This window comes from Myotis lucifugus, unplaced genomic scaffold, assembly GCF_000147115.1.
Source record: "Myotis lucifugus unplaced genomic scaffold, Myoluc2.0 scaffold_425, whole genome shotgun sequence".
In the NCBI taxonomy this organism is placed as follows: domain Eukaryota; kingdom Metazoa; phylum Chordata; class Mammalia; order Chiroptera; family Vespertilionidae; genus Myotis; species Myotis lucifugus.
In genome coordinates, this window is record NW_005871473.1 from 682,899 (window position 1) to 698,869 (window position 15,971).

The 15,971-nt window shown below is 49.5% G+C and overlaps 1 protein-coding gene across 4 annotated transcripts in view; it reads right to left on the bottom strand.

The window, feature by feature from the left end:
- The window catches only part of AKAP13 (A-kinase anchoring protein 13), a 92,714-nt gene that overhangs the window by 16,789 nt on the left and 59,954 nt on the right, over positions 1 to 15,971 (bottom strand). For 3 of the 4 annotated variants that reach the window (XM_023744049.1, XM_023744051.1, XM_023744053.1), the window contains 8 exons: positions 14,677 to 14,700; positions 14,329 to 14,503; positions 6,831 to 6,898; positions 5,586 to 5,652; positions 3,681 to 3,816; positions 2,763 to 2,875; positions 1,793 to 1,945; positions 956 to 1,206 (listed from right to left, as the gene is read on the bottom strand). In XM_023744049.1, the coding sequence (XP_023599817.1) occupies positions 956 to 1,206; positions 1,793 to 1,945; positions 2,763 to 2,875; positions 3,681 to 3,816; positions 5,586 to 5,652; positions 6,831 to 6,898; positions 14,329 to 14,503; positions 14,677 to 14,700 (987 nt within the window). The remainder of the gene's footprint in view (positions 1 to 955; positions 1,207 to 1,792; positions 1,946 to 2,762; positions 2,876 to 3,680; positions 3,817 to 5,585; positions 5,653 to 6,830; positions 6,899 to 14,328; positions 14,504 to 14,676; positions 14,701 to 15,971) is intronic. The other variant, XM_023744052.1, reaches the window with a different exon arrangement.

Below are 15,971 nucleotides of genomic sequence, written 5' to 3' on the forward strand. Positions count from 1 at the left end.
GCCACATCTGAGCACCATTTTGTACACAGCTGTGTGTCCGTAGAACCCAAGATACTTCCTCATAAACTGCCCCAAAGGATTAAAATGGTGCAGCAGCTTTGGCAAACAGCCTGGCAGTTCCTCCAAAAGTTCAATAACCCAGCAAGCTCACTCCTAGACATAAACCATGTGCCCGGCCCAGCTGGTGTGGCTCCCGGGCATTGTCCTAGGCACCAAGAGGTCCCCGGGCTCGACGGCCGGTCAGGGCACAGGCCCGGATGGCGGGCCCGATCCCCAGGAGGGGGCATGCAGGAGGCAGCTGAGAGATGTGTCTATCTCTTCCTCTCCCTTCCTCTCTATCTAAAAATCAATACAAACATGTATTTAAAAAATGTGTCCACACAAAAACTTACATACCTATGTTCATCATTCAAATAGCCCCAAAGTGGAAATAACCCATCAAAGGATAAATGTACACATAAACTGTGATATGCATGAGTATTACTCAGCCACAAAAGGAAAAGAAATACTGACTTCATACATGGTACAATACTGATGAACCTTGAAAGCATTATTCTAAACAAAAAGAGCCAATCATAGCCTAGTTGGCGTGGCTCAGTGGTTGAATAGCGACCTATGGACCAGGAGGTCACGGTTCGATTCTCAGTGAGGGCACAGGCCCTGGTTGTGGGCTCCATCCCTGGTAGGGGGCGTGCAGGAGGCAGCCGATCCATGATTCTCTCTCATCACTGATGTTTCTACCTCTCTCCCCCTCTCCCTGTCTCTCTCTGAAATCAATGAAAAAAAATTTTTTTTTAAGAGAACAGAATTAGAAGAGAAAAGCTACTGTCCTCGTTTACAGAAAAGGAAACTGAGGCTCGGAGAGAGGAGCAATTTGCCTGAGCACACAAAGGTAACGGACGCTACAGCCGAGATGCGAGTGCCAGCTGCTGAGCCCAAGCCTCCTCCCCCTCACCTGATTCACAAGCACATCGCCCATCCTCCTGATGAGGAAGTTCCTCTCGCTCTTATCCACCAGGGACTCCTTCTTCCGCTCCAGGATCCTCTGGAAGAACTGGCTGTGGATGCTGATCAGCTCGTCCAGACAGGGGAACAGCTTCTCCACCATCTGCTGCTCGAAGAGCAGCTCGGTCATCATGCCCCGGCTGTACACGTCGCTCATGATCTTGAGCGTGCGGATGTGGTGCAGCTCCGTCTGCATCAGCTCTGCCGGGACAACGCTCGGTGGTCAGGGCCGCTGCAGGGCCCTCCTCCCAGCGCCCCTGCTGCTGCCAGCAGCCCACGGAGTCTCGGGCTACTCAGAGCCACTTTAAGTGTTAAACCTGGGTCAGCAGCTGCCTTCCCTATAGCGTTCTCCTCCTCTTCCTCCCGCTCCCCTGGGACCCGCCGCAGGTGCTGGGGCCTCATCACCCTGGCAGTTTCCCAATCAGTCTTCACTGGAATTGAAACCTTTCATAATGTACCGTGTTCCTATTTCCTAGAAACAGGAAATAGTGACTCGTCCCTAGTGCGGTGGAGGCAGTAAACTGCCACAGAGACTTCTTGTTCGGCCTGTGGCATAAATAAGCTCTCATAGTAAATAAAACGGCCAATACAATTAGAGAAAGCAATTGTAAAGACGAAAAGGGATAGAAAGAAGTAAGATCATATCTCTATACCTCAAAGTTGTCAAGGAAAATCTTTGAGATGCTACACAGATGAACACTGACTCTCCACAGCCCAGTGAGTGGCCCACGGCACCCTCTGGACCCCACGCACATGCAGGGCCAGCAGAGCAAGGGCAGGGTCTCACCATAGATCACCTCCTGCCGCTTGACCGCATCCTTCTTCTGCTGCTTCAGAAACTTGCTGTCCACCACGCGGCTCCAGGACTCCGCCTCCAGCTGCTTGGACTCGCTCTCGAAGTCGCCCATCAGCTGTCCTTCATTCATGTCTGTACCTACTCCTCAAAACAGCAACGAGCCAGCATCACAACCCTGTCTGGGACCTCTCGGAAGCCCGCGTGGACTTCCTTGGGTGTGAGCACTTCCTAGGACGCGGACACGCTGCGTGAATCCTGGGGTGTTCACAGAACCACCTTCCAGTAGAGAAGGGACTCACTGCCGGTTTGGGGGCGACACGCTCTCGCCAAGGCTTTGCTAGAGTGGTGAGCACCACACACATCAAATGCCATGAAGACACAATTCCTACGTGAAGTAGGAATTGGATGGGACCTGGGAAGTTTGCTTGTTTAAGACAGTAGGCTTACACTGAGCCGAGAGAGCTAGAACTTAGAGTCTGGGGGCGGGGCGGAGAGAAAGTGTTTGTATAGAATATGACTGTATTAAAAGCAAGGACATCTTTCAATGGACAACTATCTAACAAGTGGGCAGGTGTGATTACCAATTAATCACAAAGCACTGGATGTTTAGACAACTATAGACAACTTAGACCAGGGGTCCTCAAACTACGGCCCGCGGGCCACATGCAAATACAAATATTGTATTTGTTCCCGTTTTGTTTTTTTACTTCAAAATAAGATATGTGCAGTGTGCATAGGCATTTGTTCATCGGTTTTTTTTTTAAACTATAGTCCAGCCCTCCAACAGTCTGAGGGACAGTGAACTGGCCCCCTGTTTAAAAAGTCTGAGGACCCCTGACTTAGACAATCCTCACAGGAGTAAGAAGAGGCAAGCACTAGATTCCACCAACGCCTCTATTCTGGGTGAGGCAGCGGCACAGTCGCTACAGAAAACGAAGTGTAGGCTACAACTTCCTCTTACCCTCGTCAGTAAGGGATTCTGTGGACTCGTTGACCTTGACGATTTTATTCAGCGAGTCTGTGGAGTGCGACAGGAACTTCCAGGTGTTGGATATGTTCTCGTCGTTGCCAACTCTGGGGACAAAGAGCAGCGTGTCACACACGGGGATGAGCCACGGTCTGCGTTGTCCACTGAGGACCTGGACGATCAGCGACAGCTGCCCACGGACCGCATGACCCAGACACAGGCTTATGCTGGGAACCCAGGAGCAAGAACTACTCATCGAAGTTAAAGCACTTAGCGTCACTGCAAACCTGAACTATGAGCCTTGGGTTTTATTAAAATGATAGATAAGAAGAAGAATGCTCTGCCCCCAAACTGTATACACATTATAGAAGGAACTTCTCTGTCTGACACCGTCTAACCACTGCATTTCCCTCCTGTCCCCCAATTACAGGCTGAGCACTTATAATAAACTGGATTCTTTTAAAAATTTTTAAATATTTTTTATTAAATTTATTGGGGTGATATTGGTTATTCTTGTGCTCTCTTGACCCCAACTCACCAGCTAGCACAGTAGGCACCCAATAAATGTTTGTGATATGACACAAGGGATTGGCACTAACAATTCAGAATGAAATCACCCTTTTTCCTATTCCTACTTCCTATTTTGATTAGAAACCACCCTTTCAGAACTCAGGGTTTTACAAGCGGGGTAATGATATACAAAAGCGTAGGACAACCTGGCCCGATGAGGGTGTTTAAAGGGGATCCTTGTGACAAATTGTAGCCACAGCAGGGAGTGATCAAATGGAATCCTCATTCTCATCGGAATCACTCCGTGTACTCCAAACCCATTATCGAGATCTTTTTGTCAAATGATATGACTATGCCCTTGTCACCTATATGTCACTGTGCTATCCTTGAACCCCCACTCACCCAGCGATGTTCTGTATGGAGACACTTTTGGACAGCGACATGCTCTGCTGGGACCGTCTATTGGGGAACAGGGGGGCGGCAGTGGTTTCATCAGCCAGGAGGACTGCGGACCGAGGGCGCTCCTTGGGCTGCGAGGCTGTGAAGGGAGAGAGGACACCAGCTGAGCGTCACCGCTCCACGCCCACCAGGACTGACTCATCTGACAAAGGCCACGGAAGCGCACTGCTCTACAGCCAACTTGCCCTGGGAGTGTGAATGGGTGGAAAACTCCAGGGAGGACAATTTGGCAATTTCTATTAAAACTGTATATGCCTATACACTTTGATCTAGTAATTCTATTCCAGGATATGTTTATTCCATAAGATATACTTGTTTGTGTTTGAAATGACACATGTCCAAAGTTATTCAATGCAACATTATTGATAAAATAAAAGATTGGAAATGATACAAATGAATATCAAAAGAAGACCAATTAATACATTATGGCCTGGCTGGTGTGGCTCAGGGGTTGAGCATCAACTCAGGAACAAGGAGGTCGCTGGTTGGATTCCCGGTCAGGGCTCGCCTGGGTTGTGGGCTTGATCTCCAGTGGGGGCTGTGCAGGAGGCAGCCGATCAATGATTTTCTCTCATCACTAATGTTTCTCTCTCTCTCTCTCTCTCTCTCTCCCCCCCTCTCTGAAATCAATAAATATATGATTATTTTTTTAAAAAACACACAGATCACTGGGCTAATCCTCTGGAATTTCTGACTCAGGAGGTCTGGGTAGGGTCCAAGAATCTGCACTTCTAATTAATCCAGAAACGACACTTGAAAAACCCTGCCTGAGGGGTAAGTCGCACACGGGCTCCCATCGAGCCAATTAAGACGGCATCCATTACTGTTATTTTTATGGGTGAAGTTGGAAACAACTCAGATATATGTCTTGGGGGGAACTGGTAACTAAAACGGGGTGCATATTTATAAGAGAGCACCATGCAGCAGTGTTAACAACAGTTTACATGTTATCTCAGAAGGGTAGCGAGTGGGGGGGAAAGCAGAATGGATATTTTCAGAGATCTCCATGTCTAAAGACATGACGGATTAGAAGACGCACATTGGACACACTACAGTCGGCACCCAGGAGGGTGAGGAACGAGAAAGGAGATGGAGAATGGAAATGGGAACTGTAATAATACTGTATGTCAACTGTAATTGAAAAGTAAATAATTATTAATAAAAAAGGGAACTATATTAAGTAAAACCAAAGTGAAGCCTTGTGCAGACTGGTGAACACACAGTCTGATGTGAACGGAGAGTAGGATTTCCGTTGTTCTGTGGACCACTTGCAGCCTTTGAAAAAGAAAAGAGCGCTTCCCAGTTTATCAAGCCATTTAATAAGCAAGATCGCTTCTGACTCATGCAATTGTGAAGCACTAAGAGCAAGAATAACTGTCAACTCACTGAATAGGAATTGCAAGGTGCACAGGAGTCACTGACTTAAACAGCCAGGATCTCGGTGCCGCCTTTTAAAAAATCCTCATCTAAGGATACGTTTTTGATTTTTTAGACAGAGAGGAAGGGAGAGAAATATCGATGTGAGAAAGAAACATCGACCAGCTGCCTCCCGCACGCACCCCGACCGGGGACTGAACTCGCAACCTTCTGGTGTACAGGATGATGCTCCAACCAACCGAGCCACCGGCCGGGGCATGGTGCTGCCTTTGAAGCTACTACACTAACTAGAAACCTTCCAAGAGAGACTGATAACATGTTAAGCTTTTGGTCAATAAACCTGCAGCCTTCTCTAACTTAACACAAAATAGATACGCACATCTTGATTGGTAGCCAATGAGCAGACATAAGCATGTTTAGGTCTTGAACGAGAGTCAGGAAGAACCGTGAGAGGCGGGCTGGGCTACTTACGCTTGTTCCTCATGATGACCGTGGGCAGGGATGACGTGTCGTGCGCCTGAAGGCTCCCTTTCGGCTGCTGAAAGGAGAGAAAGTCACACGTGGAGGTGGCATTTACTCTTCACCTTCTGTCACGCGTCAAGAAGCCAAAGTAGAAAGACGGCCAGGTGCTCCCCCTTCCCCGCTGTGTCCTTGGCAATGTCCTCAGCACCCTAGTCCCAGCCAGTCCCCTGCTGGCTTCCAACAAGCCCGCCACTCGCTCTGATTCCACAAAGGCTGCTCCTTTCTGCCTGGAAGGAGCCCGCCTTCCCAGGATGGCATTCTTCTACCTCACGGCCACCTGAGCATCCCCTCCGTGGCGAATGACCCATTAGCGCTTTCTTCTCACCCACGGGCACCCCCTCGGGATCCCGCTGCCTGAGATCTGGGGTACAAATCTGAAATCTTCACACGGGGTCACTGCTTCCGCAGGTGCGGTCCTCAGACCAGCAGCATCCGCTAGGGACTCACTAGAAACGCACCTCCCCGGCCCAACCCGGAATCTGAATCTCTGAAGGTGGGCCCAGTCGGCTGACTTCTAACAAGCCCCCGAGGTGAGTCTGCTGTACATTCGAGTCTGGGGCCAGGGCGCTGGATAAACGTGCCTGGTTATCGATGAATCACACGGCCCCGGAGCACGTGTGCAGACGTAGCTGGAGAGGCTGTGGGTGACTACAACACAGCAGGCACCTAAAGGCTATGCCCCCAAACCACGCTCTTCTCCTCCGGGCCGCCTGAGAAGCAGTGCACATCACCACACGCTGTGACCAGCACGCATGCTCAGGCAGGGACCGTCCCCATGCCCCGTGAGAAAGGGGCTGCCAGACACGCATCTAACCCTAACACCCCGGCCCGAGCACGGCAGAGCCCCCGCCCCCGCCTGCCGCCTCAGGGTCCTGCCTGAGGAAGCCGTAAGTGAGCAGCAGAGTAGGTCTGCAGACGCAGCTAAGAAGAACATCACTCCAAAAGCGACACAAGAGAACCTCAGAGAAATGTGTATCTAACGTGAACAAGTTCTGAAAACACTGCATTTTCCAAAAGCCACAAATTCCCAAGTATGTTCACTGGAAAGACAATAAATTACTTAAGAGGAAAAAATTTATTTGGGGGGTTATTTTGGTCTCGAAGTTGGGACCAAATGACGAAAAGAAAGAAAACCCACAACACCTCAACTCTCCCAGCTCTGAGACTGGACTGGTTCAGGCAGAAACGTCTTACCTTCATTTTGACCTTCGCACAGGAGGCCAGACTTTCTCGACAGCCTTTGTGGACGAAAGCACTGCAATCTGAAAAGGAAGCAAGAAAACCCGCAAGGTGACATTCACACACGAGCCGATCCCAGGTTCTGACTTGGGCCCGGCAGCCCGGAGCGCCCGTGTGCAGCGCTCACACGGGGGACAGAGTGGCGGAGCGCAGACTGCGGGCCTTCTCCCAGGCGGGCGTGTGATGTCACCCGGAGGAGGAGAGAAGCAAGAGCAGATGTGGTTTCTGATTAACAAAGACTCGAAGTCTGGGATCTCAGGCAGGAAGCTGAAAGGCTCCCAGAACTAAAACGAAGACTGCCTGCCTCAATATGTCACCCTGAGTCACGAGGAAATGCATAAATAAAGCCCCCGTCAGAGGGGCTGGGAACGTGCGTGACTATGTCAGAGGCAGCGTGCGAAGCTGAAAACCCGAGTCTGTCCTTTTACCTGGAACCCACCCTGAGTCAAGAGCCACAGAAGACGGGTGAGGAGAGCCCCGAAGCCCTGACTCAGGAAAAAGAGGGGCCTCCCTGACCGATGGAGCAGGCACCAGTTTGCCAAGGACACAATTTCATTTCCACTCTTTTGCTTGTTTGTTTGCTTTTTAATCCTCAGTGGAGGATACTCTGTCCACTGATTTGAGAAAGAGTGGAGGGGAGGGGGAGGGAAAGAGAGGAGAGAAACATGGATGTGAGAGAGCCACATCAATCAGCTGCCTGCCAGGCTGGGCAACCCACAACCCAGGTTCGTGCCCTTGACTGGAGTCAAACCTGGAACTCTTTGGACCAGGGCCGGTGCTCTAACCACTGAGCCGCCGGCCAGGGCATCTCAATTCTTACTTGTCACTCTCTTGGCCTAACAGGGCCACTGGCATAAAATCCCAGCCCTCTGTGCCTCAGAGGGGTCATCAGTGCTCACTGCTGCCATGACGTCAGAGACCAGAACTGTGCCAGAGGCCAGAGGTGAAGTCAAAACAAATAAAACGTCCCTCTGTGGGGACAACTGCCTCTCCAGGGAACAGGCTCCCTGAGAATAGGAACCAGATGTCATCCACTAAGCAACGCTTCACACAGATTCAGGAACTACACAGCTCCTAGCCATCTCAACTCCCTAACTACGGGCCGAGATGTTCTCTTAGCTGGTACATACGGATGGGACGGGGGGTGGGGGGAGGGGGTGTGGGTGATGATGGGGAGGGGATGATGCTAGGACGGGGACTGCCAGAATCCCAGACCCAAAGGCCTTCTCGAATTCCTTCCTCTACAGTGGCTCCTCGCGCCTACTTGGCCCACGTTTCTCTGTCATCGATTCATGGATGTTTCCATCTCTGTATCCCTCTCCCTTCCTCTCTAAAAATAAATGAGGGGGGGGGGATTAAACAAACAAACAAAAACTGACCAACTAGCACACTGTGAGCAGGCCTTGCAGCCCAGCTGCATGTGTCCTTCCTCCCGATGAGGCCCATCGTCCTGCGGAGAATGACGTCACCTGCTGAGGGCGTGGTGCTAACACTTACACAGACCTCAGCAACACTCATGTTTGAGATTTAAAAAGACAACTTCAGCTGGTGAATCATAAAAGCAGAAATAATGTTTACAATGTGCTTCCAGTAAACAACTTTTCACACGAAGTCCCTTTTCGGGACCTGTCCCCACACCCACACCCAGATGGAACGCTAATATGCTCTATGGTCTGGTCACGTCTTAATGATAAACACTCCGCATGGACATCTGCTTCACACACTCAAGTGCCGACTGGACAGCCACTCAGCTTGTTTCCACGCTGGGCTGGGATCCGCACAGCCGCGGGGTCAGGGGTGTGCGTGGGTGACTTAGGAACCTCGGCCCCACCCGCATCAGCCAAAGTCATGAGCTAAAACCTTATTCTCTGTTTTGGAAAACAGACATTTACCGAGAACACAGGAATCAGAGACAAATCGATCACCTTTTCAAGCTCTCTGCCACCAACCATACCACGCTGCTAGGGAAGGCAAAGGATGATCTGGCCTCTTATTGTTAAAGACGATTTCCTAACAGCAGTAAGCAATACGCCTTCATTGTTCAAAATTCTGGCAAGAGGTCTTGGCACAGAGGCTGATGGGAACCGAGCCCACCCCTAATTAGACGCCTCTCAACTTAAAAGCGCAAACAACCCCGACTTCCATTTCTGTGCCGCACAAAGGGAATCGGCATCAAACGCAAGAAAAGGAAAGCCCACTGGGAGCGACCATCGTATCTGCTGCTGCTGCTTGTCCTCTTTAACCGCTGCCATCAACCAACTCCAGTCTTTGTTGCACATTATACACGGTACATGCCTTCTCTTTCAGCAGACAAAGAAAACAACCCATTAGTGAGAGCATCTTGAGAAGATCAGCTTTTTGACGGTGAAGAGGAGGGACCAGGCCAAACGGAACTGGAGTTCCAGACCCATGAACATTCCAGGACTGCCCCTGAGGGAAGGTTCACCCTCTCCACTTCCACGCAGTCAGAGCTCTGAAGGAAGGGGCTTCTCAGGCTTCAGGCCACTGGTCATTAGGACACATGCTAAAAAGTCCTGATTATTCTGGGGAAAACTCTGATGCTTCCTAAGGTCACAGGTTAAATAAGGAGTTATTTGTCCGGCCGGTGTGGCTCAATGGTTCATGATCGATCCATGAACCCCCTGCGGAGGTCACGGTTCGATTCCTGGTCAGGGCACAGGCCTGGTTGAGGGCTCAATTGCCAGTAGGAGGCGTGCAGGAGGTGGCTGATTGATAATGATTCTCTCTCATCATTGATGTTTCTATCTCTCTCTCTCTCTCTCTCTCTCTCCCTCTCTGAAGTCAAAAAAATTTATTTTTTTTATTATTTTTATTTTTTTAAAATATATTTTTTTGATTTTCTTACAGAGAGGAAGGGAGAGAGATAGAGAGCCAGAAACATCAATGAGAGAGAAACATCGATCAGCTGCTTCCTGCACATCCCCCCACTGGGGATGTGCCCGCAACCCAGGCACATGCCCTTGACCGGAATCGAACCTGGGACCCCTCAGTCCGCAGGCTGAAGCTCTATCCACTGAGCCAAACCGGTTTCGGCAAAAAAATTTATTTTTTTAAAGCAGGTTTAGTTTATTTAAGGACAGAAAGGTGCAACTTATTCCTATTATTTCAAACCTAACCACCAAGCAAACTAAAGCAATACAAACAACACAAGCCACTTAAATATGAGCAACTGAGAAATACGTGCTCCACAGTCCTTTCTGCTCCGTCTTGTGAACCACCTGTGGGGCGTGGGAGACGCTGCCCGGTCTGGACGGACAAAGTTCAGATACAGAAAGGCCCGTAAGAAGTTCTCGGTAGCTGGTGTAATAACCACAGGGCTGAGGTACCGAACAAGAGGAAAGCCACAAAAAAGAGCCAAATCATCCTAGCCGAAGGCCTCCTGTCACAGCAGTTTTCATAAGAACACGTAGACAAGAATCAAACAGATGCCAGCGAGATGAAGGAGATGGCCTGAAATATGCAGAAACATTTTTTTTTCTGGCTTATTGTGGCTAAGGATCATCAAGTTCAGATATCTAAGACTTCAATCTGTATTCTTACATTGGTATTGTTATTTTGTTGTTGATCCTTACCTAAGGGTATTTTTTCCATTGATTTTTAGAGAGAGTGGAAGGGAAGGGGAGAGACAGATAGAGAGAAATATTGATGTGAGAGAGACACATTGACTGGTTGCCTCCCACACGCACCCCAACCAGGGCCGGGGACTGAACCTGCAACCAAGGTACGAGCCCTTGACTGGAATCGAACCTGAGCCCCTTCAGTCAGTAGCTGATGCACTAACCACTGAGCAAAACCGGCCATGGCTTATATTGGTATTTTTAAGAGACAATAAATAACATTCACTTAAGTAGAAGAAAAACAAAATGAAAATGCTCCTTCTCTGATCAATAATTGACTCTATTAGGCTCTTCTTTCAAATCTTCCTTTTACCTAAACAATGAACTTCTTTAATCAATTATATGTATTTTACTCTACATGTTAGAAAACGCCTGTGTAGAGACCTGTCTTTCTAACCCAAAGTGAAACCCAACCATCACACATGTCCTAAACTCTTATGTTTCCTACTTAGATTGCAGCTGGTCTACTTGTTTATTTTTTTAATCAAGAGCAACAGCCTACCACAAAAGTACTCAGAAGCTGCTAACACAACAGAAAATGAATCAACAATCATCTCAATATCATTTTACATCTGTTTAAAGCAAACAGAAACAGAACCGCTGGCCAAATCCAAAAACCCAAACATAACAGATTCCTCTGCCGGACTCCACCAAGCACTCCAACCACGTCACTGTGGCCGCCGGAGAGCGCGCTGGCTGCTCAAAGGCTCGACACAACTGGAGAAACGAGACTCTCCCTTCTTCCCCGTCAGGGTGACCTGACCCTAAATCTCGAGCTGAATTTTGATTTAGGATCAAAAACTAAATCAAAATTAAAAAAACAACAACACACAAAACTGCAACAATGAAACACGAACAGAAATGCCAGGTTTCTCCTAAATTAAATCACTCTGGGGCCCTGACAAGGGGCTTTGGTCTGTGCTTCCGCTGCTGCCCCCGCCCCAGAGTCGGCCCCGGAAGGCCTATGCGGGAGGCTCTGCCCCCGGCTGTTCCTGTGTCTGTGACCGTGACCATTTCCACCGAAGTCCACATACGGGACTCAGCTTCTGATTCCAGTGGAGTCAAGAGAGGTTGACTTGCTTGGGAACATTCTATCCACTTGAACCTATTAGTATTTGCATGCAAGAGGGTACCTTTATTTAAAATATATTCTTATTGATTTCAGAGAGGAAGGGAGAAGTAGAGAGAGAAACATCAAGGAAGAGAGAGAATCATGGATCGGCTGCCTCCTGCACGCCCCCCACTGAGGATCGAGCCCACAACCTGGGCATGTGCCCGGACGAGAAATCGAACCCTGAAAGTGACTCAAGACATTTGGAAGAAGGTGCAAATCAATACCGGCCATCACAACACCATCGTGATGCGCTATGTGGCCGAGCTTCTAAACCACAAGTCAGTACTGGCTGAGCCGCTGCTTGAAGTCTGAGGCTCAGGGTCCGAAAAGAGAGTTCTGCTAAAGCAAAGGAACTCAGGGCGCAAGGGAGGCGAGTGACCGACTAGAAGCTCCAGCTCCTGAGACGCCTGGGAAGATCCTGAACACGAGGGGATGGAGCGAAGGGGAAAAGACTGAGTCCGAGAGTTACTCAGATTTTCCACTTCCTGCCCAGATAAGAGATGGCGCTTCCGACACACACTGCTCCCTGCAGGCTGTTCCTCAGGAAGCTGGGAGAACCCGCCAGGACTTTATCACTTTTGTTCTTTGGGAACATGACTACTCAGTGCACCTTTCCTCTCAAGCCTCGATTCTCCCCTCATCTTTTTGTAAGGGACAGGCTGAGCACACTGTCATACATAAACCTTACTGCCACCACCAACTACCCCTGGAAATGAGCGCTAAGCTACAGTGAGGCCAGGAGTGCCTCAGTTGGGGGGGGGGGGGGTATGCAAATTTAAAATGTATTTTTGAACCTTAGGTGCACACCGGCCCTACCAAACTGTTCCTTTCTGCTGTCTGGTTCTTTTCATTTCATACTGCCAATCAAGAAATCTGGTCTCGCCCGGCCAGTGTTGCTCAGTGGTTGAGCGTCGACCCATGAACCAAGAGGTCACCAGTCTGATTCCTGGTCAGGGCACATGTCCAGGTTGTGGGCTTGAACCCCAGTTGGGGGCGGGGGCGGGGGGGCGGCGTGCAGGAAGCAGCCGACTGATGTTTCTCATCAATGTTTCTATCTCTCTTTCACTTTCTCTTCCTCTCTCTCTAAAAAAAATCAATTAAAATAATTTTTTTTTAAATAAATTGCACAGTAAGACAAATAGGGCTGCGGACAACATTTGGGGTATAATATATCCACAGAAGTAATTTTACAAGAATGTGAGGGATACAGCCAGCCTTAAAAAGTCACAATCTCTGTAGCACAGATAAGCTAAGCTGTGGGCTGTGTGTTAGCTGTTCTGTTCAGGAAAAAAGAGATGGGAATTATTACTGCAGTAACTTTGAATCTGCTCAAATGAACTTTACGAAAGTTCCAATTTCAATAAGGCAACTATTTTTAGTAACAAATCACTTGGGGCACGCCACACAAATGACCCCAAACAAGAGAATGTCATGACGTCACAGCCTGAGAAGTGCTTCTGGGAGTCTGGATTAGTCACTCTTTAGTCTGAACTGTTTACAGGGATGACATGATGCTGATCGCCCCAGCCCTCCGGGTGACAGGCTGGGCTCGGGGCAGCGGGGTCTCCAGAGCGGTCCCCTCTGACCACAGCAGCCTCCTGGATTTACCTGGGTGTGTGTTACCGACACCACTACTTTCCGTCTGTGCAACATTTTTAGACGCAGTGCCTTGGAGCAGGGTTCCGCGAATGACTGCATGTGGGTGAAAGCTGGCCCATGACCTACTTTCATGTGTCCGTGAGCTACCAAGGGTTTTCACATTTTTAAATGGTTGAAAAAATAAAAAAGATGAGTATGTCCTGACGTATGAAAATTACATAAAATTCAACTGCACTGTCCATAAATGAAGTTTACTGGAACCCAGTCATGCTCATTGGTTTAGGCATTGTCCATGGCTGATTTTGCATTAAAACCACACAGTGCAGTAGGGGTTGCCAGCAAGTCTAAGTTATTTGCTATCTGGTCCTTGACAGAAGCAGTCAGCCAATCTCCATCTCAGAGCAGCATCTTATTAAAAGCAGAAACCACCCGGCTAGAGTTGCTCAGTGGTTGTGTCGACCTATGAACCAGGAGGTCATGGTTTGATTCCTGGTCAGGGCACATGCCCGGGTTGTGGGCTCAATCCCCAGTAGGGGGCGTGCAGGACGCAGCCGATCAATGATTCTCATCATTGATGTTTCTATCTCTCTCTCCCTCTCCCTTCCTCTCTGAAACCAATAAAAATATACTAAAAAAAAAGAAAAGAAAAGAAAAGAAAAGCAGGAACCAGCTCAGGGAACAGACTGGGGTTCCAGGTGGTTTTCAGCAGGGACGACAGGTCACAGGGAGCACCCCCACACAGAGGCAGTCTCCCTTGGCCGTCTGCACACCGTGATGCTGGCAGGCTGCTGATGCACACAGCAGGCACCAGAAGGAAAGGGAGCACGCTGACCTGACCGGGGACGACTGGTGGCTTCTGGCTGGTGCCTGTGAGGCTGTGCTGGGGCTTGGGGACAACAGGACAGAAAGTCTGAAACTGGAGCTCTCTGAAAAGACAGACAGGCTCCATGTTCTACACCCAGAACGTACTTCTTCATGGTGTTTAAAGAAGGGTATACAAAGGGCTACTTCTCCATACAGAGGAGGAAGAGATAGGGGAAGGGTGGCCAGGAAACGAGAAAGGAGGTCCGTGAGCGAGGACAGGAGGAAGCGCGTCTCGTACTTGCACAAGTGTAGGCGTCCTTGCTGGTGAAGGCCTTCGCACACTGGCTGCAGCTGATGGGCCCCACGACGGGAATGGCACTGAACGCGTGGCCGTTGAGGAGCTTTCTGTCCTTCTCCTTCTCTTTAGAATCCTTCTCCTTCTCCTTGATTTTATCTTTCTCTTTCTCCTTTTCCTGCCGAAGAAAAGAATCAATGGTTCACTGAACACTGGAAGGCCTTCTCTTCCCCTGAGCCACCAGGATGGCACGTGGTCAGCAGTGGTGGGCGAATGCTTGGAACAAAAGTCAGACACACTGTCCTAGACAACTTATGTTTTACTTTATTTTTACATTTTGTTAATCCTCACCTGAGGATATTTTCCCCATGGCTTCTTCAGAAAGAATAGATGGGAGGGAGGGAGGGAGGGAGGGAGGGAGGGAGGGAGGGAGGGAGGAACATCAATTGTGAGAGAGACACATGGATTGGCCACCTCCCACACGCGCCCCGACTGGGGGCAGGGAGCTAAACTGCAACCAGGTATCTGCCAGAAACCCAGGTATGGGCCTTGACCGGGAACCGAACCTGTGACCCTTTGGTGTGCAGGCTCATGCTCTAACCAATGACTGAAACTGGCCAGGGCAACCATTTTTAAAAAAATTAACTTGTAAAATAACACAGGAAGTCTGGTCAGGCTAAGCAGCTCTGTCGCTGGCTCACTTGGTGCTTGTTTGCACCGACAAACACCATGCCCAAGGCTCAGCACCGGAAAGAGGCCTCCAGTGCTAGGGAAGGTGCTAGGCGCCTGGAGTGGCCCAGAACCCTCCTCAGGACACCAAGGCACAGCAGCGAGCAATGCGGGGCAGAGGACGGCGGGAATTCGGGAGCAGCCTGAGGGAGAGGACGGTGATGGAGGGGCGCAAACATTACCGAGGTGCCTCTCCGACTTCCTACACCGATCACAACCCCAAGTGAGGCCACGTCTCTGAGCTGTCTCCCTCACTCCAGCCAGAAGTATCACACCCACGTCTACACGTTCAGTTTTTACTCACTGGCATTCCACGGTTCACAGGTGCTCCCGTTGGCCCAATTTTCAAACTGGGGGAGGAGGAACTTAACGTGGACAACGTAAAGGCATTTAGGAGCACGGTCAGCGCATTCAGCTGGCTCATCAATAGCAACGGAGAAGGTTCCTTTCAAACCCGCTGGACCGTGAACTACAAGCCGTGTCACAGTAGGAAGAACGCACTTCGTGGTTCTCACAATCACTACCTGTGGGGCACCCATTTTCCAGGGAATACAATTCTGTTGCTGCAATCTAAAAAAACTCCTGAGCCGAAACCGGTTTGGCTCAGTGGATAGAGCATCGGCCTGCGGACTGAAAGGTCCCAGGTTCGATTCCGGTCAAGGGCATGTACCTGGGTTGCAGGCACATCCCCAGTAGGAGATGTGCAGGAGGCAGCTGATCGATGTTTCTCTCTCATCGATGTTTCTAACTCTCTATCTCTCTCCCTTCCTCTCTGTAAAAAATCAATAAAATATATTTAAAAAAAAAACAAAAAAAAACTCCTGGGAAATGAGCAACCAAAGCCAGTGATAATGACCACTACCGAATGCCTCACCTTCTGAATCAACGCCTTCCACACACGCTATCTCATCTGATTC